The 27,928-nt window shown below is 40.0% G+C and overlaps 1 protein-coding gene and 1 pseudogene across 17 annotated transcripts in view; both read left to right on the top strand.

The window, feature by feature from the left end:
* Znf644 (zinc finger protein 644) overlaps positions 1-27,928 on the top strand; it is a 76,960-nt gene that overhangs the window by 7,704 nt on the left and 41,328 nt on the right. For 12 of the 17 annotated variants that reach the window (XM_052735654.1, XM_052735639.1, XM_052735652.1 and 9 more), the window contains one exon: positions 19,820-19,880. The exons of 3 other annotated variants lie outside the window; for them this stretch is intronic. In XM_052735654.1, coding sequence (XP_052591614.1) covers positions 19,859-19,880 — 22 coding nt within the window. In that variant the 5' untranslated portion in view covers positions 19,820-19,858. Of the gene's footprint in view, positions 1-19,819; positions 19,881-26,018; positions 26,043-26,117; positions 26,233-27,928 lie in introns of those variants that run through there. 2 more of the 17 variants (XM_052735645.1, XM_052735644.1) reach the window with 2 other exon arrangements.
* Positions 15,204-19,880, top strand: LOC128108704 (ribosomal RNA small subunit methyltransferase NEP1-like; annotated as a pseudogene).

Raw genomic sequence — 27,928 nt, 5'->3', positions numbered from 1 at the left:
AATGAAACCCTGTATTTCAAAAAATAATAAAGAACATTTTCTGTACTGAAAAAGGTGTTTTGTAGTACATCCCTGTCAGATATATCACACTAGATTAGTTTTGTGTTTGAACTTGGTGCTGGCATACATGTTCTCCTTTCCAGGGGTGGGAAAAGTGAAGTCTTCTGTCCTTGTCTGCCCTTGCATGAGTTTGGAGGAGTCAGATGGTAGTTGGTATCATACCTTTCATTTTCCCCCTAGTGTGATTTATGCCGAGACTGGAGAGCAGCTCCTCAGTTTTTACTGACAGGAACCCAGTAGTGGTTAGAGCTAGGACCTGGAAGTCTGTTTAGAATGTAGAGATTGAGTTGCCTCCACAGATAACAGCTGTCTGCTTGCTTTCCAGTGTAGTATTCTTTATGCATATAGCCAAGAAGTGTGTGGATTGCCTCCTTACATAGATGCCTTTGGGAGACTTTTTAATAACAGCTTCTGGATTAACATACATGGTTTTCAGGCTGCTTAATAAGGTATTTGAGGATTTCTTACTTTAATTGTGGAGGTAATAATAAATTGTACTTGTTTTTACAGTTAGGTATCTACCTCTTAAGTAAAAGGATTCTGGTATTTGTTAACCTATGAATAACTAGAGTGTTACCTTATAGGCTGTTGCACATGAGTCTGAATGGTTAAATAGAGGAGGCTTTACCAACTGAAAATTGAGATGGGAATGCTGGCCAGCAGTGATACCAGCCTGTGATCCTAGCACTTGGGAGTTGAAGGTCATTTCTGGCTACAAGGTTAATGAGGCCAGCCTGGGCTATGTGAGAGCGTGCCTTAACCCTCCTCCCCACCCCTCAACTCCACAGAAAGAACAAACGGAGAAATATAATTGTTGATCATGATTTTTACTTACAGTGTTTGAATTTTACCCCTTCTGTTGGAACCAGTAATTACATCATTGTTACTCATTAATGCTAAGCAGTGGAAGTCTCATTGTATAATATTAAATTGGTGGTTTGGAGAGAAAGAATTTCTTTTCCCCTGAAATCTGAAGGACTTAGAGTTGTAAAGGAATATAGTAAAGAAAATATGTAGCTTACATTTTATTATACCTAGTCTTGAAGAATGGATATGTTTTGTATATTCTGTAGAAATTGCCATGAAAAGATTTTATTAACATTTAATTATGAATGTGTTTAAGCTAATGAATAAAAATTTGTATTCCATGTGAAGAATTTTTGTTTTTTGTTTGTTTGGTTTTTTTGTTTGTTTGTTTGGTTTTTTTTGAATAAGTGTGTTTACTACGAGAATTTGCATAGTTTCCTTGAAGATGTGACAACTGTATCTTCAGGATTTTCTTAGGTTAGGACAAATGTACAATTGGGTGGATTAGACATTGAAAAAAGTACATGTTTAGACTTGAAAATGTTAAGATTTTATTAAAAAAAACCTGGATTTAGGAATTCACAAAACAATAGGATGTTATTGAAGATTTTGGAACTGACTTCTGATTGTGTTTCATGGTGCTGTGTTTGATAATCATTTGTGAGTTTGCTTTTGTTTTCAGAAACATTTTGTTTGATTGCATGCCCCACTTTTCACGTCTTCTTATTTATTTTTTTAACCTTTTGAAACTTTTTACTGAAATCACAAACATACATTTTCCCTGCGTATGTGACATGTTCCATCTTCCAGTTTGGTCACTCCTTTAAAGCTGGAGTACATCACACTCTGAACTGTCCATGAGCCTGAGCAGCCTGCCTTGACAAGCAGGCAGGAGACCCCACCAAAGATCAAATATTCAGGCAGACTAAATGCAGAGCATGTGTCTCTAAACATGGTAGAGTTGAAAATGACAGTATCACTAAAAGTGCTACAGTTCACAGGTGAAATCTGCCTACCACATGTTTTTGAACCTGGAGTGATACAATAAGTTATTTCTCTCTCTCTCTCTCTCTCTCTCTCTCTCTCTCTCTCGCTCTCTCTCGCTCTCTCTCTCTCTCTCTCTCTCTCGTGTGTGTGTGTGTGTGTGTGTGTTTACATCAAGTGGAATTTGCAGTCTATGCCTGTACTTTTAAAAAATTTAAACAGGGTGGAAATTCAGACTAAAAGTAATTTTCTTAGGGTAAATCCAACAACTTCTTTCATGAGCTAATTGTTAAAAACCTGAAGTAACTAACAAAACCAGAAAACACATCCATATCACAGTTGCTCTGCTTTATTTGGGTTGGTTATACAATTGGCTTAGTGTCTCCGTATTAGTAGGAATGCTCCAAAGAGCTGATGACTTGGAGGCCACTTACATATATACTGGGCTGGCATAAAATAAAATGAATGATGTGAGTGGATTATTCAGGAAAGCTGCTTTGTAAAAATAATGTTTTACCTAAATTTTGAAGAAGTGCTATGGATAAATAGATTTATCAGAGAGAAATGGATGTTAAAAGAAAATCACAGTGGTGGGAATTATTGGATGCAAACATTTTCCTTGATTAGTCAATTTTAAAATAAAGGTAACACAAACAAACTTGGTAAGATTATAACATGAGCTGGAGGGATCTGAAGTTTGCGTTGGAGATTTGAAGTAAAAGTTTGATCATTGACTGACCAGAATTCCATGAAAAAGGTAGGAAAAAATGTAGCTAGAACATGCTTGGGGAAGTGACAGGAGTGGAGGGCCAGGCAGAGCTGATCTGCGTGGTAGGGACATTAAGAGGAAGGTGGGTCATGGCTTTTGTTTTTGAGACAGGTTTTCAAGTGTTGTCCTCATACTCACTCTGTAGACCAGGCTGACCTCACACTCACAGAGATCTGCCTGCCTCTGCTTCCTAAGGGCTGGGATTAAAGGCGTGCTTTGCCACATCCAGCAGAAGATGGATTTTTTAAAATGATGACATGAAATATTGTGGCTCTTAATTGTGTTGTACAGAGCTAAATAAAAATGAAACCACTTGGTGCTGGAGAAATGGCTTAGTGGGTGTACAAGTGTGGGTACTTGAATTTGATAAAAGCGGAGTACAGATCTGTGCATTTATAACCTCAGTTCTTCCTTTTATGGGGGTCGGGGTGGCGTGGGGAGCTTGAGGGGACAGGTTGATGTATAGCTGAATTGGCCAGCTCCAGGACCTCCAGCATCCACAGGCAGGCACACCTATGAATAAACACACAGGAACACATGCACTCACATATACCACATATCAAGTGGAACAATTTACTATTTTCTGCTATTCAACAGTTTAGTTGATGATAAAGTTTATATATGAGTTACAGATCTTATGATACATATGTCTTTTTCCGTAAGAGACTCAGTGATTTGAGTTTTTGTTAAGTTTGACGTAAGAACACTAGAATCCAGCCTGGCCTACATAGTAAGTTCTGGGACAGTCAGAGCCACAGAGGGACCTTTCCAAAAATCCAAAACAAAAAAACCCCACTAAAATCCAAGGAAGCTAATAGAAATGGATGGATTTTGAATGAAATATTTGAGTTCAATGGAATATGGTGCTGAATTTTAATTAAAATAGTACATATTAGCCATAGTGTAAGAGATAATTGATAAAAGAGCTGATAGAAAAACAGGCAGTAATTAAAGTTAATTATCTCAACCATCAGTTTCTGTTATTAAGTAGGTACTTGTTTTAAAAACTTGGAAACTTTGGAGACACTCCCCTGTATTAAAGGCAGAAAGCAAGCAAGTCCTCACGCTTGGCGGGCAAGTGCTCTCTGCCCTTGAGGTGTAACTTGTGCTCAGCATCAGGCTGAAGTGCTTCAAGATTTAATTCCCTGCCTGGTATATGTTCTTATAGTTTATATGATTTATCTCTACTGGAATTTCTACGGGCTCCTTAATTGAATGTATATTATATTTTATAACCTCTAGAAGTATGTAATGTGTAGAAGATCATTCTTGAAATGGAATTAGGAAAAACATGAAAATTACAGCAATAATAAAATTTAAATATTTTTTTCTGCTTTTTAAAGAATTAAACAGTTTCGAAATTTGGAGTAAATGGAGTTTTACAGTTTTAAGGTAGTAATGTGTCAGTTTTGAAATACATTTACATATTAGCCATTCTAACTTATAGTTAATAATTTTTGGAAACTAGGGATGATAGTTACATTTGACTTTGTCCTGGGTACCTATCGTCCCCCAAATCAGCTAAAGCAAAAGGTGTTTCCCTTGCTGTCAAATGGGATTTGGAAGTTTCATCTGTATTTCTCAGATTGGGAGTTGGTATAGATAGGATGGTGAGAAGAGGGGGCAGAGAAAAGGGCTCTGTGAGTGCAGGACGTGACACTTCCCTGAAGCCCCGCTCTTCTTGCTTAGTCCAAAGTTTATGCCTCTGTGGCTCCTGAGCTGCGGGGTAGGGCCACTGTGGTGTGCTTCCTCTGGCCGTGGGTTCCTGTAAGCTGAGTAGTAATGAAAAATGGCTACATGCGGGAACAGAGCTAGCAGTGTGCAAGGACACCAGGACACTACCCTGATTGTTCTACAGAAGTACTTACGTAGGAGAGGTGGGAGATGGAGAAGCAATTTTCACAAGTTGCGTGTGATGCAGTGACTGTTAGATTACAGACACTCCGGATAGACACCCTGGTGGGGAATTGTCTGTCTAACTGCCTTCTGGTTGCCTTGCTTTCCAAGCTGGACTCTCCAGTTTTCCTTTCAGATGTTACCTAAGACTTAACCGGTATTGATTTCTGCTCCTCTGCATTAAAAGTTTGCTGTGTTTTGTTTTGTTCTTTCAATTTGTTTTAAGACAAGATCTTACTCTGTAAACTAAGGTGGCCTGGCTGCAAGCTCACAGAGATACACCTGCCTCCTAAGCTGGAATTAAAGGCTTGTGCCATTCTGCCTGGCCTTGCCGTGTTTTAAAAAATGATAACAAATGATGAAAACAAAAAATGGTAATATATATATATATATATGTATATATATATATATATACACACATACATATATTAAAACAAATGATACTTCTATGCCAAACAGTTGAATGAAGAAAGAATTGTTTCCTTAAAAAACTCGGTGTAGTAAATACAATATTAGGCTTAAGTTCGTGTGATTAACAAATAACTTTGAGACATAAACAAGAAACTTCCTCAAAAAAATTGGTAACACTAGCCTTGAATCTTAGTTCACCTTTTAGAATTCTGTAAATCAAGTAAACAATAACTAAAGACTGGTCAGATTTGAATAGCGATATTTTATTTAATAAGCAATCCCTAACATTCCTAATAGAGTACATATTTTCTCAAATTCCTATGATTCTTTTTTATTAAAAAATGTTTTTTATAAATTGTATATTGGTGGCCAGAGAGTTGACTCATAGGTTAAGAGCACTTATTGCTCTTCCATATAAATCTTTTTAAGAAGGTTGTATATTGGCCTCAAAGAGTTTTAATTTTATACGAGAGAAATTCTATAGGTGATGTTGTTTCACTGTGGTGTGCAGTAAAACTTGATGTTAAGTGATAGTAGCCAGAATAGCTACTGAGACTGTGCTGCTGTGCTTTGCTTGAACTTGAAAAAAAAAAAAAAAATGATGCCTAACCTTTATTTGAGCATGGTAGATTAGATAGCCATGTGTCATCAGCATCCCACTAGAATTGTAATAGAAGGTTAAGAGAGTGATCCCCAAAGTAAAACCTGGCAACTAGTAGTGACTAACTGTAGAAAAACCCAACTAATACTCAGGGAAAGGGGCCTACGCCTGGTCATGAGTTGGTGGCTGCAGGGGCCTGTAACGCAAGCAGCACTTGTGGGATCTTTTACCTCCAATTTTCTTTCCTTACACTGAACTGGAAGATCTGTGTAGATGAGAATAACTAGGCAGAGCTCAGGTTAAGGGTATGTACCTAAACTCAAGGAGGATAACTACATGTTGAACTAGAAGTCAACACCAGCCTGTTTTCTCCTCTCAGTTCTGTCTGTCAGGATCCTGTCCCCAGATGCCGGATTGGTTAATTCAATCTTTTACAGCAAACTGGTGTGAGAAAGGAAAAACAAAAACTCAGATGATAATAGAGGACGATCCAGGTAAACGACTCAGATTGATGGTATTGTAGTGACACCTGCCCACAGACAGTTCCTAAGCGACTTTTAAGTACTTAATCCTAGGACTGAGGATCGCCAAGCACTTGAGAATAAGCCGAAGATGATAGCGGAAGAAGTAGAAGTACTGCACGAGAACCGTAAATGTTAACGGTGTCTTTGGAAAGCTATAAAAAGACAGGTGTTTGGAAAATAAGGAAGAGCTCTTAGAAGTTTAGACTGGGAAATAGGGTGGGAAGTTCAGAGCTGTAAACATTTAATAGAAGAGTTAGGAGTTCAGAATCCTAATAGAAGGTTGGACGACAAAGTTGAATCTTCCACAAAGGATAAAAAGGGATGTAAAGTGGAGAAAATAAAATCAGAACACACTTGGAGGTTCAGCATGGGAAAAACAATTACAGACTAGAAAATGAATGAAAGAAGTTAGTGGTTGAGCAAGAATTGAGTTTTATATAACAAGGGAAGCCTGGTGGGGGTGCACACCTGTGGCTTAGGGTTGACTGAAGCAGGATTGCGAGTTTGAAGCTTGCGTGGGTTGTGGAAGTAGCTCAAGTTCAACCTGGATGGTGTAGCAAGACAATGTCTCAAAAATTGAAAAAGAAGGGGCGATGGGGGGTCAGGGGCTCGGCTGTAGCTTGATGATAGCAGACTTGCCTAGCATGCCCAAGGCTCTGGGTTCAGTCCCCAGGAAAACACACAGAATGTTCAGCGTAGTGTTTGAAAACATGTCCACGTTGAAGTTTAGATACCAGAAATAAAGGGAAGGTCATAAATGAGGATTATGAATCGGCATTGGAAAATAATAATGCTTTCCAAATTCTGAAGGAAAGCTATTCTTGTATGTTACTCATTTGCACTCTACTACCTTGTCACGTGTGGGAGCAGCTATAAAATCCCAAAACTGGGGCTGGAGAGGTGGCTCAGCGGTTAAGAGCACTGGTTGTTCTTCCAGAGGTCCTGAGTTCAATTCCCAGCAACCACATGGTGGCTCACAACCATCTGTAATGAGATCTTGCGCCCTCTTCTGGCCTGCAGGCATACATGTAGGCAGAACACTGTATGCATAATAAGTAAATAAATCTTAAAAAAAAAAAAAAAAAATCCCAAAACTGTTTAGAACCTTCACTTCAGATGCAGTGTGTTTTAGGAAGTTACTGAAAGGTACTTGCTAAATTAAGAATTGTGGGGTAAACTACAAAGAGGAATGATCCCATACTAGACACAGGTGACTAGAATTCCTGGAATGGTGGTAGAGGGGAATCAAGGATGCAGGGTTTAAAGAGTGACTGGTTTAAATTGGGACAGGACAGTGAACAGCTGTGTGTGTGTGTGTGTGTGCGCGCGCGCGCGCACCTTCGAGTTCAGAGCCTAGAGCTGAAATTAGAGATGTTTGTGAGTCACACATTGTAGATATTGGGAATTGAACTTGGATTTTCTGGAAGAGCAGCAAGTGTTCTCGGCTGCTGAGCCCTCCGTCCAGCTCCTGGACCTGGAACTTTTGCAGATTTCAGAGGTTTTTTTATTTTGAATATTTAAGTGGAGTTTACCAACAGAGCACCAGAAGCCCCAAAGTTTGGGATTTAGGAGCTCTAGATTGCAGACTTTTGGATTAGGGGTGTTTGTAGAGCTTTTGTGACTTAGATTTGTAAGAGGTATTTGAATTTCTTTTAATGGCAGTCTGCTCTTGGTATGTGACTAATAATTGTCCTGACAGAGTTAAGTGCTCTGGGCTTTGGAAGTTTGAGGAGTGATGCTAACTCTTCAGACATTTGGAATAGATGTAGACTTCACCAGAGAAGGCAGCTGAACCTCTCTGGAAAATCTGTTCAGATTTCTTATATCTTGAGTCATTTTTGGCAGTTTTTTTATTTTTAACAGGAAAGTTTCACAAATTTGCGTGCCATTCTTATACAGAAGTCGTGTTAATGTGAAGAGGCTTAGATAAGTATTACTGTAAAGTAGCTTGGTGGCTAAGAAAATGGAATTAGGTGCTGTTAGGATGAGTGTACGACTCAGCCAGGCAGTGTTTGTGGCTTTGGCCGAGGTTTGTTCATGAGTTCATTTAGCAGCAGGTCAGGTCAGGAAGGTGACTGGCTCTCTAGCGCCTGACTCTCCTGTTATTCAGGGAGGTCCTCAGCTACAGCTGTTCTAGGATTGGGTGAGACAGCTGAGAGACAGCTGAGATAGCCTATCAGACTTCCAGTCGGAGTGTTTCAGTGGTAGCAGCAGGATTCTGAGAAAGAGTAGAGGTCTATGCATCCTGTGACACTCTGCTGCCATTCCTTACAAGGTCAGTTGAAGAACTATTGGGGTTGGAGAGAAGACCATCTCTTGGTAGGTTTCACTGGCAGTGTTTTGATGGGTGCTTATGTGATACAGAATACAGGCTGTTTATTTGCAGTTGTGTTTTTTATTTTATTTGTATTTGTGTATGGGTATGTATGTCTGTATACCATGTCCATACATTGGATCCCCTGGACTGGATTAGAGGTGGGTGTGAGTTACCATGTAGGTGGGTAATGGGAATAGAACCCAGGTCCTCCTGAAGAACATCCAGCACTCTTTTTTTTTTTAATCATATTTTTGAGATTATAATTTAATTATATTTCTCCTTTTCCTTTCTTCCCATCAAGTCCTCTAGTATACCCCTCCCCACTCTTCTAATTCATGACTTCTTTTTTTCACTGTTATTATATATACATATATATTCCTAAATATAATTTGCTCAGTCTGTATAATGCTCTTTGTATGTCTTCAGGGTTGACCATGTGGCATTGGACAACCAATTGGTGTGTGTTTTCTTGGGGAAGGCCACCTCTCCTATTCCCAGCTTTTCTCATTTGCCTGTAGTTTTTTTTTTTTTTTTTTTTGTATTTTGTAGGGTTAAGGCTTTGTGGGTTTTTCTCTGTCTACTTTGTCATGTCCATTGATGTCATCCTGGCTCAGGTCATGTTTGGGCAGTCGTGTTGGTGAGACGTTATGATATTACTAGGAGGCGCATCTCCCAGTAAACTCCCTGATCCTCTGGCCCTTACAAATCTCTCCACCCCTGAGCCTTAGGTGTGGGATGTTTTGTAGATGTGTCCATTGGGACTCCACAACTCTGCATTTTGATTGGTTGTGGTTTTCTGTAGTCGTCTCTATCTGTTACAAAAGAGACGTTTCCTTGACAGGGGGTGAGGATTACACTTAGCTGTGAGTGTGAGGACAAACGTTTAGAAAGTAGTTAGTGATTATGCTGCCTTAGGAAATTGGTGGTTGTAGACTCTCCTCCATAACTGAGTTCACTAGAGCTGAGTGGTTGGCTAGGTTTCTGGTGCTGCCAGGCATGATGTCCCTCTTGTTGAATGGGTCTTCAATCCTGTTAGAGTTGTTGGGTACCACCAAAGATGTGTGCCTCTACTGCTCCCTTAGGGTGTGGTACCCTGTTGGTGGTTGATACAGTTTGTAGGCATCATAGCTGTGTATGACTGTTGGTTATCTTCCCTCCTTTGGAAGCTTGCATGGTACCTTCTAGCATCCTGAAAGCTAGTCCTCAACGAGGGGATGTTCAAGTCATTTCCCAGAGTCTTTGGGGTAGGCAGTCTAGTCTTAATTGATGAGCTGTTTCTCCAGCTCCTGAATTGTGATTTGATTCAGCCTGTAAAAGAAGGTTAATTTTTTTTTTTTGTACTTTAACAAATTGTGTTGTCCATTTAATAGTACAGGTGATTCTACTATGTTTGTTTCATAAAATATGTTACAGTATTTAGAAGCATTGTTTATGTATTGAATTACCAGTTGTAGAGATGTTGGTAACTCATTTGTACTTCGCTCTTTTGATTGTCAATTACATTATTTTTGAGATTTTTTTTTTTTTTTTTTTTTTTTTTTTTGGTTTTTCGAGACAGGGTTTCTCTGTGTAGCTTTGCGCCTTTCCTTGAACTCACTTGGTAGCCCAGGCTGGCCTCGAACTCACAGAGATCCGCCGGCCTCTGCCTCCCGAGTGCTGGGATTAAAGGCGTGTGCCACCACCGCCCGGCTATTTTTGAGAATTTATTACCATTCTAACTTTTGTAATTTGAAATTGGGATTTTTCCTAATTTCAGACCTGGCATGTTGTGAATGTTTTAAGTTATGGACAATTAGCTGTCAAGTCACATGTTTAAACTTATCATTTGGACAGACTTGGTAGCTATAGACACCCATGAAATTATCACTGTGTCATGCTGGTGAACATGCTCATTACTTTCAGAATCCTTTTTACATCCTGTGGTAGTGATCCTTTCCTATTGTACTTCCCTTGTGTCCAGGAAGTGACTGACTGCATTATCATTATGGGATAGTTTGCGTATCCTACAATTTTATGAAATGAAATCAGAATTTTTTTTTTCATGGAGTTTTCCACACAGCCTTGTGAGATACATACAGCACTTCACCAACACTCAGTGTGAGTGTTGTACAGTGGTATAGTGTATCTTCTTCTAGCTAGTGACAGGATACCGTGTATCTTTTCATGTGCTTCATCATCCAGGAATGAGGTCAAAGTCCGTTTCGTTTGCAGTGCACTAACAGTTGATGAAGGACACCCTTATCTGTGGTCTGTTTTATGTCCATGGAGGGTTGGTTACAAGACCTTGCAAGCCTCCGGAATATATGATGTTCAAGTGTCTGACATGAAATGGCAGTGTTAGCATTTAACTTGTGCACGTCCTCCTCTAAAGTTCAGTCTCTTGATGACTTAGTCCCCAGTGCCAGCTGAGTGCTGAGTGCTGAGTGCTGAGTGCCCTCCAACAAGTCTGTGCCCTGAAATCCTCTGAAATTCTTCCCTTTCTCTCACACCCCCCTTTACTGTTTTGTAGACAGCCTGTCATTCACTGTGACTTTCTTTTTCTACTGAGTCAAGATCCCCTTTTGTACTGATGGTTGACTAATCGGTGATATTGTCTATTCTGTCTGAAAGGCATAGGCATGGTTTCTGGTTCTTTTTGAGTCGGGTAATCTTTATTTTGGGGGATGACTTTTAGTTTTGACTGGTTTCTGTGTAGGGTTGCATAACTATATCATGGCCAGACACTTACAGGCATTCTGTCTCTATTCAGTTCTTCCATACTTTGTCCTGATGTTGCTGCTTGTATGTTTTTGGACTTGCAGCTCAGTCTTTTGCCAGAGAACACTATATTCTCCCTGGGTATGTGTTCCGTGAATGAGGGTATGTACTTTCTTCAGGCATCAGTTTGCTGCTTCATTTATTGACCTTTTAGGTTCAACCTGAAGACTGTTAATACATTTATATATATTTGGTTTCTTAGGCTATTCTAGCAAAAGGGTAAATCTAATTTCTGTTACTCCATCTAGGCCATTATATGTGTTCTTTCCCCTCTATGTTTTTATTGTATTAAGGAACATGTACCATTTAAAATGGATTTTTTAAAAAAGACTTACTTATTCTGTGTGTATGAGTGTTTTACCTGCGTGTCTGTAAGTTTTCAAAGGCCCACCCACTTCATGTGACCTCCTCCTTTCAGCTAGGCTCCACATAATCAAAGTAGTACCACTAGCTGGGGACCAAGTCTTCAAACATTGGAAGACATTTCAGATTCAAACCATTTTAGTACCTAATCTCCTTTATTAGTTAGGGATTATTCTGACATTTTGCTTGTCAAGTTTTGGTACACACACACACACACACACACACACACACACACACACACACACTCTCACACACAAAGATTTACTTTTTTTTTTTTTTTGGTTTTTCGAGACAGGGTTTCCCTGTGTAGTTTTGGTGCCTGTCCTGGATCTCACTCTGTAGCCCAGGCTGGCCTCGAACTCAAGTGCTGGGATTAAAGGCGTGCGCCACCACCGCCCAGGCTTTGCTTTTTTTTTTTTTTTTTTAAAGATTTATTTATTTATTATGTATACAGTGTTCTGCCTGAATGTATGTCTGCAGGCCAGAAGGGGGCACCAGAGCTCATTACAGATGGTTGTGAGCCACCATGTGGCTGCTAGGAATTGAACTCAGAACCTCTGGAAGAGCAGCCAATGCTCTTAACCTCTGAGCCATCTCTCCAGCCCAAGATTTACTTTTAATTAGGCATATATATTGTGTGTGGAAGGGGGTGGATGTGCATTTGTGAGTATAGGTGTAGCCAGAAGTTTCCTCTGGTCCTGCCTGGCCCTGCGGTCCCACAGCCACTTATACGATAATCAGTCAGAAGCTTATATTAATTATAACTGCTTGGCCATTAGCTCAGGCTTATTACTTACTGACTAGATCTTACACCTAAATTAACCCATAATTCTTATCTATATTTAGCCACATGGCTTGGTACCTTTTCTCAGTTCTGCCTTATCATCTTGCTTCCTCTGTGTCTGGCTGGTGACTCCTCACTCTGCCCTTCCTCTTCCCAGAATTCTCCTCATCTGCTTGTCCCACCTATACTTCCTGCCTGGCTACTGGCCAGTCAGCGTTTTATTAAACCAGTGTACGAGAGCACTATCCCACAGCATGTAGGTGCCTGCAGAGTCCAGAAGAGGCCGTTGTTTCTCTGGAGCTGGGGTTACAGGTGGTTGTGTCACCCATACTGGGTGCCAGGAACTGAACTCTAGTTCTCTGGAAAAGCAGCAAGTTTTGTTAACTGCTGTCTTTCATCCAAAGTAATTATGTTTTTAAGTATATATTCACTTGCAGGTTTTCTAATTTCTTGGCCACTGTGGTTCCCAGTGTTCCCTTCAGATTCTCTGACATCACTTCCTTTGCAATATCCTCTTTATTTCTGTTTCTAGGGGTCTTCTTTTGGGCCTGTGTCTTAATATTTATCATGCCCTTCTGTCTGACTTGCTTTAGCTTAGTTCTTTTTCTAGTTCATTTAGGCATAGTTTCTAAATTCCCTGGTGACATCTATTTTGATGCATTGATTGATTAAGACTGAGCTTTTGGTTCCATGTACAACAGATGCCTGTAATTCTAGGACTTGAGATAGCCTGAACTACATATCAAGGTCTTGTCCCAAAAGTACCCTTCAGAGAACTTCCTAAGAGAAAAAGGCACCTACTTCCCACTGGTGTGTGAATTCACTGCTTCCCTTCTGCTGTTAGACAGATGGGTTTATGCTCTGAAATTCTTGACACTGTAACTATGTGTATCTGAATGTCTGATTACTTTTCTGAAATATGTCATTTTCCAAAATACATTTGTCTCTTCAGCATATTTTCCCTTTTAATACCAGATGTTATTGTGGTACTTTTATAATTACTAAGACAATAATGTCACATGGTCTTAATAAAGATACCCCCTCTGTAGCTGGAGTTTTCCTGTGTCCACCCAGCTTCTGCAGCTGCTCAGACCCAAGTAAACACACAGAGACTTATATTACTTATAAACTGTATGGCCATGGCAGGCTTCTTGCTAGCTAGACCTTACATCTTAAATTAACCCATTTTTATAAATCTATACCTTGCCACGTGGCTCATGGCTTACAGGTCTCTGTACATCTTGCTTCTTATGGCGGTGACTGGCAGCATCTCCTGACTCAGCCTTCCTGTTCCCAGAATTTTCTACTTGGGTCTGAATGGCTGTGAGCCCCAGCAGGACTGGAAAAATCTCCAGCTACACCCCCTCCCCTCATTTCTTCAGTTTTTTTTTTCCTAATAATCCTTTGACAGGAATGCATTTGACAGGTTCCATGCAGCACCTAACATTTGGTTGCCATTTTCTGTAGATGCCTCATGACATATTTTTAATGACTTTAACATTTTTGAGGAGTATTATTCGGCTTCATTAGAAGATCTTTGTTGGAATGTGTTTTCTCAGGGTTAGGATGTAGTGGGCATCAGGATGTAGAGATTAGGATGCAGTAGGGCATCAGGGTATAGTGGGCATCAGGATATAGCGGGGCATAAGGATGTAGAGCGGCGACAGGATGTAGCGTGGCATCAGGATGTAGAGCGGCGACAGGATGTAGAGGGGCATCAGGATGTAGTGGGGCATCAGGATGTAGTGGGGCATCAGGATGTAGTGGGGCGTCAGGATGTAGTGGGGCGTCAGGATGTAGTGGGGCGTCAGGATGTAGAGGGGCGTCAGGATGTAGAGGGGCGTCAGGATGTAGAGGGGCATCAGGATGTAGAGGGGCGTCAGGATGTAGAGGGCATTGGGGAGATGCATTTGACAGTGTAGTCTCCTCCCAGACCTGCTGAGGAACGGAGTTGTGCTGCCTGCTCTCGCTTTCCTCCTTTCTTGTCTCTCCTTCCCTAGTGCTTGTCTAGAATTCTTTTATTCCAGTTAGGTGTGACCTTTTAAGTACTGTCTGTCAAACTTCCTTACATGATCCTTCAAAACAGGAAAAGTGGAAGGTAGCTGCTGTTGGTTTTGGAGAGGGTGCAGAGAAAAGTGGACACTTGTAGACTGTGGTGGGATTGTAATTTAGTAGAGCCTTTGTGGAGAAGAGTACAGAGTAGAGGAACAAGAAGAGAATTATCAGTGCAGTCCAGTGGCCCCACCTCTGGGTGTATGTCCGCAGGAACGAAAGCAGTGTGCAGAGAGCTGTCTGTGCTCCTAAGCTTCCTGTAGTACTGATCACCGAAGTTAAGATGTATGGATGAAGCTAGTTGTCTACCATCAGATAGGTGAATTAGTAAGGAAATATGTACATACAGAGTGAGCTGCTATTCAGCATTGAGCTAGAAAAAGTTATGTCACCTGGGACAGTGCAGATGAATGTGGAGGGCTTTATGCTAAGTGAAATGAGCCAATGAGAAGATGGCATCATGTGACCTCACAGAATGAGGAATCTTGGGAAGTTGAACCACAGAACAGGGGTTACCTTGGGCTAGATATGGGTGAGGTGGCGAAAGCATTGAATATTGATCATTTTATTAGAATAAAAATTATAATGTATTACACAGAATGGTGAATAATAGCAATGCTTTGTGTATTTCAAAAGTTCTAAGAGTAGATTGAATGTTTCATCACTAAAACCTGAGTTTGTGCTGATTTATTAATATAGCTTAATCATCTGACAGTGTAAACCCTGATTAAAACGTGACATTTACCCTGTCAATAACGTGTACGGGCCATTTCCAAGCGCCCTCTTTCAAAATGGCAGCTAGAAGGAAGTTTTCAGTGAGGACGAACGCGAAGTTATAACTTTGAGGATGTCAGCGCAACTTCCGGTCTGCTGACAGGATGGCTGCGCCCGGGGGTTGCCACCTGGTGAACGGCATTTTGCATCGCAGGAACAGGACTGGATAACGCCGCCTAAGAGGCCCCGGCTTGGGGCGGGAAGCAAGAGTGGAGGCCGTAGGCTCCTTGTGGTGCTGGAAGGGGCCAGTGTGGAGACAGTCAAGGTCGGGAAAACTTACGGGCTACTCAGCAGTGACAGCCATGAGTCCATGTTGAAGAGTGGACGGGACCGGGGCAAGTCAGACCAGACATCGCCCACCAGAGCTTACTGATGCAGATGGACAGCCGCCTGAACCGGTACACACAGAGAAAGAATGTACTGATCGAGGTAAACCCCCAGACTCGGATTCCTAGCACCTTTGGCCGCTTTTGTGGCCTCATGGTTCAGCTTTTACATAAACTGTCCGAGCAGCTGATGGCCCTCGGAAGCTTTTGAAGGTAATTAGGAATCCAGTGTGTGACCACTTCCCAGTCGGCTGTATGAAAATTGGCTTTTCCATCGCAGACGTCAGTGATGTGCGAGAGCTGGTGCCCAGGAGTGACCCAGTTGCTTTCGTGGTGGGGGCCTTTGCAGCAGCTCTCCACGTTCTGCTGCCCTTACCTGTGCCAAACTTAACACAGCCTTTGAAGAAGTATGGGGCATCATTTGAGAGCAGCGGAGCCTAGTTCTCAGACAGGACTCTTGGCATTGTGTCTGTTGACTCCTAAGGTGTCTGTTGGAAGATTATCTTCTGTACCAAGACGGCAGAGTGGGGAGCCAAGACTGTATGTTTTTTGTTTTTCCTGTAAAGACTGTGCTTTTTTCTTTTTTGCAAAAAACAAAACCAAAACCAAACAAAAACATGTAGGATTTTTTTGTTTGTTTGGTTTTTGGTTTTTTTGAGACAGGGTTTCTCTGTGTAGCCCTGGCTGTCTTAGAACTCAACTCTGTAGACCAGGCTGGCCTTAAACTCAGATCCACAGGCCTCTGCCAGGGAATAAAGGCATGAGCCACCACTGCCTGGCAGTAATATGCACAATTATTATTTGTTAATTAAAAGAATTAAAACAATTTATTTCTAAGATACACTGGTGTGATTTTGGGTGAATAGATAACATTTGAAAAGTTGTTTGTTTTTTTTTTTGAACAGAACAAGATTTTTAAAAATACAAGGAGTTATTTCATTTGTATTGTGGTATTTGAATCCTGGAGCCTGGAAGTTCATGATGAGTGTGCAGGTTTTTTTTTTTTTTTCCTACTGAGGCTTTTCTTGCAGGTAGCCTTTCCTGCTCGTATGCACAACCAGCCTCTCTTATTGTGAAGAAACTCATAAGACTAGATTATGGGTTCATCCTCAGCACTCCATATCATTTATTTACCTCCCCAAATGCTCTTCTTTCACATATAGTCACATTTGGGGTCAAGGCTTCCACATAGGAAATTTGGGGAGAAGAATAGATGGCCAGCTCTGAAGGCTGGGAGTCTGAATGTCAGCTTTTCAGGAGGCTGGGGGCAAGTTAAGGCCTGGCTGAGCCACAGAGTGAGTCTAACACCAGCTGGAGGAACTTAGTGAGGTTCTTGTTTGAAAAGCTGGAGTTAAAAAAACAAAAACTCAAATCAGCTAGGGATATAGCTCAGAACACTTGCTATATGTGTGAGGTTGTGGGTTCAGCGCCTAGTGTGTGTGTGTGTGTATGTTGAGGGTTGCTCACTGCCGAGTGATTTGGAGAAAGAAGAGGTCTGCAGTCATTGTTACAGGTCCAGTGATGGTGATTGACAGCTCTTGCCTTTGTAGAGGTTCCCAGTGAGTATCCATTCTTCTTTATGAGGCTGCTGGTGATGTCCCTGCCTGTGGCTGTGCTTCTTCCCCAGTTGTCAAGGCCAGCATTTTCAAATTTCTATGCTGTATATTCTCATTGTCTTCTGTGTGTTTTCTTTTCTGATTTTTCTCCTGCCTTCTAAACAGTTACATGTACTTTCACTTAGGACCTACTCAGATGATCCAGGATAATCTATCTACCTCCCCCCCCCCCCCAACACACACACAAAGTTGAATGGCTATAAAATTGCACCACATTGTATAGAAATCATTCCCATAATTTTGTGTGTCTGGAACTATAGAAGTGTCAGTATTTCTGCCCCACTTCTTCAAATCAGCATTCTCAGGTCACAACAGTTGGTCTCCAGTCTTTCCTGCTTAATACTAATATTAGTTTAGGATTTCTGGTCACAGAAGTTCCATAGGGATACAACCCCTTAACACCCAAAGCCTGGTCCTGATAATGAACTCACTCAGTGAAGACAGCCCTGGGGTGATGCTGTCGGCTGTCATTTTGAGTAGTTTGGGTTATTTCTTAGTGTTAATGTGTCTAGAAATGCAAGTCATTTTTTCTTTAGTTCTTAAAATTATGAACTAAATTCTGAGTTTTACTTGGTTATTTTATTTCAAATACATGTTGGGTGTGGTCAGGCTTTTCTTTGGGCCGCCAGTTCACAAAAAAACAACAACAGAGACTTATTATTAATTATGGAAGCTCAGCCTATAGCTTAGGCTTGTCCCACTAGCTCTTACAACTTAATTAACCCATTTCTATTCATCTACATGTTGCCATGTGACTTCATGGCTCTTACCTCTCCTGCATGTCTCTTCCTGCTGTGTTGGGCTGGAAACTCCACCTTCTTCCTCCCAGCATCCTCTCTCTATCCTCAAGTCCCACCTGTCTCTCCTGCTGTTGGTCGCTCAGCCTTGTTTCACTCCAGTCACAGCAACACGTCCTCACAGTGTGCAAGTACCCCACGACAGCTGGGATTCCAAAATTTTAATCTCAATCAGTCTGCATTGCTCTGGTTTTAAAAACTGCCAGTTGGGCGGTGGTGCCCCAGCACTCGGGAGGCAGAGGCAGGCATATCTCTGTGAGTTCCAGGCCAACCTAGTCTACAGAGTGAGTTCCAGGATAGCCAGGGCTACACAGAGAAACCCTGTCTCCAAAAATGAAACCAAACAAAAACCAAAAACCAAAAACTTCCAGCCAGCTGAAGTACTAAACTGAAGTAAGTGAGTTTATGTCCCTAATTTGTACATACTGTAGGTCAGAAAATATACAAGCAAACAGAAAGCATTCACTGTTTTAGAATTATATACAATTCAATGGAATAATTGATACAACCCTATTTAGCACAGCTGATTGGATTAAAAACCAGTCTGCCAACATATGACTGCCATGTAAGAAGGCATTTCCTAAGTTAATTGTGGTAGAAGGTTGGTGAAGGGGATCACTTAGATCAACATGTGGAAAAGCTTGTAAGCTGAGAGCTTGGGTGCTCTCCTGGGAACTGGAAAGGTTTAACTTGGTCTATATGTGGAACAGTTGAGAAAGTGATGTATGTGTTTAGGATAACCATTATAAAGTGATTACTCAGTTCTGGGAAGGGCAGAATTAGAAACTAGTAAGTCTGAAAATGGAACAGTTGGAGTAGTCTAGGTTGAGAATTGGAGTAAGTATGGCGCCTCCACCTTGAGAATATTAAAAGTAATAGATCACCTTTGGTAGGGGATGATATTATTGATTTTGGGTAAGGTAATACTGAGTTTCAGAATTGGTAGAAACGGATTTTTGGTGAGTCAGTCCATTTTTAGTGGTTAATTAGTAATGAAAAAGGTTATATATTAAATTGAGGCAGAGTATTGATTCTTAAGAGTCTCTAATGGTGCTTAACATACTCTTTATACTTAGTTTCTGTTAACATTTATCATTGATATATTCTATGTCATTTTATTACCATATTCTTTATTTTGGTTTGGACACAATGTTAGATATAACACTGACCTGACCTAGAAGTATGTTGTATTAATAAATATTCGACCTTCCTTATACCTGGGTTAAACCTTGTATTAAAAATATTTGGGGGAAATTGTATTTGTACAAGCTTGTGCAGATTTGTCTTTGTCTTCCTGTCAATTTCTCAATAATGTAACACTTATGTCCATAGCATTTACATTGTAATCATTTTTAGAAGTACTGTAATAGTGATTTAGAGTACATGAAAGAATGTACATAGGTTCCACACAAAGATTATGCTATTTTATATAAGGGATCTGACCAGCTGCAGATTTTAATATCTTGAAGGGTTTCAGAACTAATTGCCCATAGTCTGAATTACCATTGCTCTGTTATTAAAATTAACGAAAGTAAGTTACATAAAAAATTTCTACAAATTATGTTTCTTTAAAAAAATTTCTTTTAGATGTATCAGTGTTTTTCCTGAATGTATGTATGTGTACCATGTGGGCAGTGCCCACAGATGGCAGGTGAGGGCAGAGACAGTTGTTGCTGCCCTGTGGGTGCTGGAAACCAAACCTTGGTCCTCCCTCTGAAAGAGCAGCCAGTGCCTAGAAGCACCAAGCATTTCTCTAGCCACCACAGTGTTAAGTTCTTGCTGGGATAGATTATTGTTCCCCTTGAAAAGGCACTTAATAGTTTATTGACCATTAAAGTAGTTTAATTGTTGAATACTTTGAGATGTTTTATGAAGAAAATAAATTTAAGTTTCTAATTTAAAATAGTGTATTGTGGATAGTTTTTCCTGTCTGAAAATGAAACAAAAAACTAAGTGATGGTTTTTCCATGTATTCTTTTAGGCTTGATTTAATTTTGGATGAAATTATTCTTGCATCGAGATGTTAATAAGCCAAAATTTAGGTAAGTAGACTACTTTATTAAATGTCACATCATTAGAAATAATAAAAAATAGTTTATATTTTGAAAGCATGCTGACGGAGTCTAGAATTAAGAAGTTTTGATAACATTTTGCAATATGCTGTATTAACTTTTTTGAACAACTTGTTTCAGTTGATATAATAGGAGTAAAAAGCAGCCATAAAGTGGTGAAGCTGTAGCTGTGTGTCTTATTTTTTATTTTTTGGGGGCCCATCACCCAGCTCCCAAATAAATACATGGAGACTTATTCTAGTGAATGCCTGGCCTTAGCTTAGCTTGTTTCTAGCCAGCTTTTCTAACTTAAATTATCCTGTTTCTCTTTAACTACATTTTGTCTCTGGCTTTTTACCTTTATTTATTCTACATATCTTTGTTTTCTTCTTACTCTGTAGCTGGCTGGGTGGCTGGGTGGCTGGGTGGCTGGGTGGCTGGGTGGCTGGGTGGCTGACCCTTGGTGTCCTCCTCTCCTTTTCTCTCACTCCTTGCTTTCTTTCTAGATTTCTCCTTCTATTTATTCTCTCTCCTTTCTCCTGCCTTGCTATTGGCCATTGAGCTCTTTATTAGACCATCAGATGTTTTAGGCAGACAAAGTAACACAGTTTCACAGATCAAACAAATGCAATATAGAAGAATGCGACATGTCCTTGCATCATTAAACAAATGTTCCACAGCATAAACAAATGTAACACATCTTCAACTCATATTCCACAACATGGAGCAGTCTTAAGTTTTCTCTCTTTAGTACTGAGGCTAAAGCTTTCAGGGTCTTCGTACTGTTGTAACATGTTAGGAAGCCTGTCTCACTACTAACTAGTGCAAATGTGTTGGCTGATTTATTTTCTCTGTAGTGGAATAAAGTTTGTGATTTTACTTAATTTCCTTTAACAAAATTTGTAAGCCATGACTTCTCTGTTACTGTGATGTTTAGAGCCTGTATGGCTAGTCACACATGTGCATGTGTGCTGAGGCCAGAGGCTGACATCAGGTCTCCTATCCTTTATTTCCCGAGGAAAAGCTCTCCCTGAGCTTTGTCTAGCTAGCCAGCTTGCCTTCCGAGCACTGGAGTTAGAGCTTTCACATGGGTGCTGGAGTTCTGACCCCAGTCTTCATACGTGCACAGCAAGGACTTTGTCTACTGAGCCGTCTCCCCAGTCCATGAACGACTTTTCTGATTCTAAAGATGTTGACTTTTAAAAAACTTGATTTTGATGTTATTTTGTGTCTGATATCTGAAAGAATGCTTTTCAAATTGTAAGCTTTAGAAATGATAAAAACACATTGGAGCAAGTAAACATGGCCTTAAAATACAGAGTAAAAGAGAACAACACATTGGTCAAGTTGCGGAGTGTCTTGAAGTAGAGAAGAAGCTTACACTGTGCTTTAAGGTCCTGTCAGTATTTCAGTTGCTAGTTAAATATGCCAGGCCAGTTAGAACCCTCTTTTCTTTATTTTGGTTACGTGTGTGGAATGACACAGGTCTGGTCTATTTGAAATCTGCAGGACTTGGAGAGGTACTTTTCTTTTGTTATAATTAACTTTAGTGATATGTGAACTTTAAAGTACAGAATTGAATAACTATATTGTAATTTACATTTTTTACACAAAATTTACATAATTTACACAATCCACTCATCTAGAAAAAGACATAGAACATTTCATTATCTCGAAAAGTTCCTTAACTCTTTTCAATCTACTAGCCTTCCGCTCCGGTAAGCCTTGTTAAATTTCATTAGCCTGGGTTAGTTTTAATTTTTGAACTTCATGTACATAGGATTATATAGTTTGTATCTTTTAACAAAAGTCTTATTTTGGTGTTTTTGTTTCATTTGTATTGTGAGAATATCATTATTATTTTCATTATTGAGTAATATTCTCTTGTGTGAATATAATACGTTGTGTGTTCTGTTTGTAAGCTTTTTTTCTCAGTTGCCAATTCTTACCCCTCTACTTATGTTCCTTTTACCACTAGCAGAAGAAAATGTAAGCTCTTTGTATCATGGTATATAATTACTTAACTGTGCCCACATCCCACAGTTAAGAGGCATTGCCAGTATTCTTTCCACTAGTTACAGCCTTTCTTCTGAAATAGTCATTATTTCTTGGGTTGTCTAAACTTGGAGCCAGGCCTGGCCTTATGTAGTAGGTTGTCTGAGTTATTGTCTATTGCTGTGAAGTGACACCTTGATTAAGGCAACTTATAAAAGAAAGCATTTAATTTGGGTCCCACAGTTCCAGAGGGTTAGTCCATGACCATCATGGTGGGGAGCATGGCAGGAGGCAGGCAGGCATGGTGCCGGAGCAGTGACTGAGAGCGCACATGTTGAGATAGTGAGGCAGAGAAAGAGCTAATAGGGAATGGTGTGGGCTTTTAAAACCTCAAAGCCTGACCTCACAGTGACTCAGCTCCTCCTACAAGGCCACAGCCTGCCTATTCCTTATGGTAGGACTGCATTCAAATAGATGAGCCTGTGGGGGCCCTTCTCATTCAGACCCCACGGTTGTCCTCTTACCTAACTGTGACCCTGTAGAAGGTAGATTCCATCCATGTCTCATTTATCTTACATGACCTTGGGATACTGCGTGTACTCAGTGAATGTTTGTTCACCATAGGTCAGTAACAGTTTTTTCTCAAATAGGATCTCCGAGTTGTCTAGAATAGGGTGGGCCTTGGCCTTCCAGCTGTTGTCTGGCTGTAACAGCCAGTGGGCACAGATGCAGTGTTATAGGCAGTTCGGAATGAGAATATATCTTCACTCTTTTGATCCATTTAAAATAAAGTAGCTAATAATCTTACTTTTGGACTTTAAACTTGAGTATCATTGAGTTGATTACTTTTTCCATGCAAAGGTATTAAATCTGTTTTGTAGGAATTGAAGTATTTTCTAGCAGAGTATTCTCTTTGGTTTTATTATTAGTTATTTCTTTAATCTGAAGATTTAAAAAGATGTGTTGCTAATGTAAGTTTTAAAAAAGTGTGAAGATTGGTAACATCTGTAAGAGGTGAAGAGAGCGCCCACATTTCCCTGAGGGTGAAAATGGAAAAGAGACTGAAGCACTATAATCTAGAACTGTAGATGTTTTTGATTACTGTAGCTTATGCAGCTTGCCATCAACATTTTTGTTTATTTTTATAAATGTGTATATATACACACACACAATGCACGTGCAATATATATATATATATATATATATATGCACATGATTTATTTAAAAAATATAAAGCATTTTGACAGGTTTTTTTCTCCTTAATATCTGAAATTTGGCTACTTGAAACTAGATTGCCTTCTAGCAAGTCCAAAGCAAGAAGAGGTTCTTCCCCACTGGGATCAATTTGTTTCTTTTCTCATTGCAGCTTCTGCAATAAAGGCTGAATGCAGAGTAGGGTACCGACCCCCTTTCTCGCTGCTCTTTCTTCTAGGAAGATTTTTGTTGTAACTGTTGAACATATAACCGCGATTAACTTGTGTTTCCTTCTGGATGCAAAATGTGTGGTCTTTGTTGACCCTGTTGATTTGCCTGTCTACAGAATTTAGACTAGATTTTCTCTTCAGCAGTCCCTAGATGTCCCTCACTTTCAGATTCTTCCTCTCTGAGTGCAGCCCTGGGGAAAAGAACTGCTTTGGTTGGTTGGAGATGTAAAATTATGGGTGAGGGGGGCTTTCAAATTTCAGAAGTTATTTTGTAAAGATTTCATTTAACTGGATGTTCATGTTGCCAAATTTATTGGCATCTTATTTCTTTGTGGTTTTAAGACAAGGTCTTACTGTAGCCTAGGATGGCCTCAGACTTGATGCAGTCTTCCTGTCTCAGCTGCCTGAGTGCTAGAATTACAGGCATGTACTACCATACCTAGCTTAATAAACATTCTTAGGTATGTTTATATTGTACTGAAGCATAGGAATTCATTATTTGAATTGTTAACTGTTTTTTTTTTTTTCAAATTGTTTAAACAAGTCTGATTTTGAACTCATTAAAAATAATGTGGTAAAAGTCTTCATTCTAAATGTAATTATTTCAGTTTTATAGATAATGTCATGAGGTTCAGAAATAGTAAACGACTAGTTTAAGGCCAGGTGAATAATTGTAAAGCTAGACCCTGGGTCTTCTGACCTCTTCATAGTATTCTTTTGAGAAGACTAGTAAGCCAGTATTTGACATCTAGTAGGGCTTCTAGTTAGTTTTGAGGATTGTGGGCCTCCCTTCCAATTGACTTGATCTGTAAAATGTTTTTAAATGTCAATTGATTAATTTAATGTTACCTGAATTTTTTATTATAGTTAAATATCCTTGGTAATAGATATTAGACTTAGGGAGAAAGATGACAAGGTATGTAATTATCATGTGTTGTGATACAGTCTTGAGTTCCTGAAAGGCAGAGGCAGTGTGCTTTATGCACTTTAATCTATATTCAAGCATCTAATATAACACTGTACTCATAGTAGACATTTGTTTATGTTTTTGAGATGGTCTTGCCCCATAATCTAGACAGGCCTAGAACTCAAGATTTTCCTGTCTCAACCTTGTAAGTGCTGGAATTAGTGTGAATTCCACTCACACTAAGTAGAAATACTGCAGGGCCTCCTGCTGAAGTGACAGTTGATGTGTGGAGAAGCTGTTGTGTTTATCTGAATCAGCGCTGGAGGACCTGTGGCAGAAGACAGGGCATCAGGAGTGAGGGCAGAAAAGATCGGTGGAGCCAAGCACGTCGCTGCAGGTGGACACAGCACTTACCACGAATTGTGAGAGCTTGGCCTTAGCTTAGGCTTGTTCCCAACCAGCTCTTAGAACGTAAATTAACCTGTTTCTGTTAATCTATCTTCTGCCACGTGGCCTTTTACCTCTTTTCCATTTTGTATGTCCAACTCCCTCCGTGTCTCACTAGCATCTCTCATATGCCTGGATTTATCCCGAGTTCCTCTCTTTTCCCAGAAGTCCCGCCTATTCTCTCTTGCCTAGCTATTGGCCATTCAGCTTTTTATTAAACTAATCACAGTGACACATCCTCACACAGTGTGAACAAATATCCTGCAGCATCTATCTCTTTCAGTGTGGAGCTCATTGTGAGATATGAATGGGGTAGTGCTTGGTGCCACGGAATAGAGGATGGCTGAGGGCCATTGATGGTCACACAAACCACTTAAAGAGTTTAGATCAACAGAATCATAAGAAGTAGTTGAAGGAGCCTAAGTGTGAAAAGTGATATGATTATATCTGAAGTGGTTGTTTTTTGTTTTTTTGCTTCTGGTTTTGATCCCAAGGCCTTAGGCTATATATAGTCTACCCTAAACATCTCTGGCAAAAGAACCTAGTGAAAAAGCATAGAAGAGATCACAGGGTTGTTAGATTGTATTCAGGATGAGCTGTTATAAGAGGGTACCTAGACTGAATTTACAGTGCTAATATTGGGGTTACAAAGATGTGGTTGGATTTGGGAGAGATTTTGACAGCAAAATAGATCAGCTTTGGTATTTACTTATAATAGAGTTGGAGCTAGTAAAGATAAGGAATTAAGAATATTTATGTTTCTAGTTTAGGCAGTGGTACTGCTTTCACAGATTGAAACTGTGGATAAGATGAGTATTTGGAACAAATAAGAACTAAGTTTTAGTTCTATTGAGCTGAAATGCTAGGTGTCATTGAGCTATAAAGGAGCTGTTGTAATTCTGAATGGTCTTGTTAAATAAGAAACACAGAGCCAAATGCAGAGTTAAAAGCCCAAGAGGTCAGAGAACTAGCAAATAGCCTCTAGTTTACCAGCCGCTGCCATCCTACTTCCTGTGTGTCTGTGTTTTTATTGACTTCCTGTTCTGCCTTCTCATTGGCTGTAAACCCAACCACATGAACTCCTCGTCACTGCCTGTCTGTACAGACCTCCAGTCTATGGTTGGTATTGAGATTAAAGGCGTGTGTCTCCAAGCTGGCTATGTCCTTGAACACACAGACTCTGCCTGCCATGTGATCGGATTAAGGGTGTGTGCTACCACTGCCAGACTTCTGCTAAATGGCTTGCTATTAGCTCTGACCCCCCAGGCAACTTTATCTTCCTGCTGCCTGCTGATCCGGGTGCAGAACTCTCAGCTCCTTCTCCAGCACCATGTCTGCCTGTGTGCTGCCATAATGATAATGGACTAAACTTCTGATACTGTAAGTAAGCCCCAATTCAATGCTTCCTTTTATAAGAGTTGCTGTGGTTGTGGTGTCTCTTCACAGCAATAACACTGATCAAGACACGTGGCAAGAAAAAATATACAAAATATTGACACCTCATATAACACCCTCTGCAGCTTCACAAGTTTTTATAGTTTGGATGCTCTGATTAAAAAGTAAGACTATGGTAAGCTTAGATTTACTAATTTATAAAAGATTTTATTTTATGTATATGAGTATTTTGCCTGTGTGTGTGTGTGTGTGTATATATACGTGTATATATACGTGTATATATATGTCTGCACACCACGTGTATGCCTGGTACCCACAAAAGAGGGCATGGGGTCCCCTGGAGCAAGAGTTCTGGATGGTTGTGAGCTACTATGTGGGTACTAAGAAATAAACCTTTGTCCTCTGCAAGAGCAGCCAGGGCTCTTAACTGCTTAGATAGATTTTTATTTTTTATTTTATATTTTTGAGGCAGCATCTCACTAAATAACCCTGGATGGTCTGAAACTTGGTACATAGACCAGATAGGCTATTAACTTACAAATCTACCTGTCTCTGACTCCCAAATAAAGGGTGTGTACCACTGTGCTCCCAGACTGACTTCTTTACCAGAAGTTATGTAGTATTAGTTCTTTTTATACTTTATAAGCTTTTAGATATTTTTTGCCTGGTTTTATCAAAACCATGATACCCAGGCTTACGTTATTTAACATTTATTCAGTTCTAGGCATTGTTACTAATATTTTATAAATACTAATCCAATCTTTGTTTTGTAGCTAATGAGATGGAAATTGTTATACCACTCTTATAGCAGTAAAATAGATGTGAAATAAAATTTTTAAAATGGGGTGGGTGTGGTGGTGCACACCTTTAATACCAGCACTGGAGAGGCAGAGGTAGATGGATCTCTGTGAGTTCAAGGAAAGCCAGGGCTACATAATGAGACCTTGTCTCAACACAAAAAACTTACACAAATAAAATCTTCTGTTAATCCCATTTAAATACTTATGCACCTCCCCCAGGTTATTTTGGAAAACACAGATATGTTATTGGTTTCCATACACATAAACTGGTGATTTTTTTTAATGATTTTAATTATTTAAATAGAATCATTGAATATTTGCCTATGTATAACTGATTTATTTCCCTTTGTACTTAAGGTTTATCCATATTGTGGTGTTTTACCAAACTTCTTTTTAAGGGTGTTGTATATATGTGCGACATTTTATTAGCCTATGCATCGATTGACATATGGATTTCTAACTCAGTCTGTAGCTTGTGAATAATGTTCCAGTGAACATGTTATAATTTCATTTGAGACCCTGCTTTGTGTTCTTTGGGAATATCCCTAGATACTTTTGGATTACATGGCAAATGTAGTTTCAGTGTTCTGAAGACCCACCATGTTGTTTTCTGTAGTGGCTGCACCGTGTGACATTGCCTCTAGCTCATTCTTTCTGTTGTCCGACGTGCGTCCGTGTGTGGTAGTGTGCGTTGTTAGGTTTTGACAGTGGTTATCCTGATGGTGGTGAGGTGATGTCTCATTGCAGTTGTGTTTGTCTAGGATGCAGTCTTGCTGTAATTTCAGGTGACTCTTCTGTTGTGGCCTCTGTAGTGTTGGGCGGCCATGCCTGGACCTTGTTGCCGGTTTCATTGATGATCATGATGTTAAGCATCCTTCCATGTACTTGTTGGCATTTATAGATACGTGTTGGAGAAATGTCCCTTGTTCATTAAAAAAAACAGATTATTGGGGTGAATGTTGTTTCTGGATTGTGAAAGTTCTTTATATATTCTGGATATGAACCTCTTGTCACATAAATGATTTGAAAATGTTTTCTTTTCATTGCAAAGGTTACTTCATTGTTGACCAT

The sequence above is a fragment of the Peromyscus californicus genome, unplaced genomic scaffold, assembly GCF_007827085.1.
Source record: "Peromyscus californicus insignis strain IS unplaced genomic scaffold, ASM782708v3 Scaffold_13__1_contigs__length_99412109, whole genome shotgun sequence".
In the NCBI taxonomy this organism is placed as follows: domain Eukaryota; kingdom Metazoa; phylum Chordata; class Mammalia; order Rodentia; family Cricetidae; genus Peromyscus; species Peromyscus californicus.
This window is presented reverse-complemented; position numbering and strand designations above follow the sequence as displayed.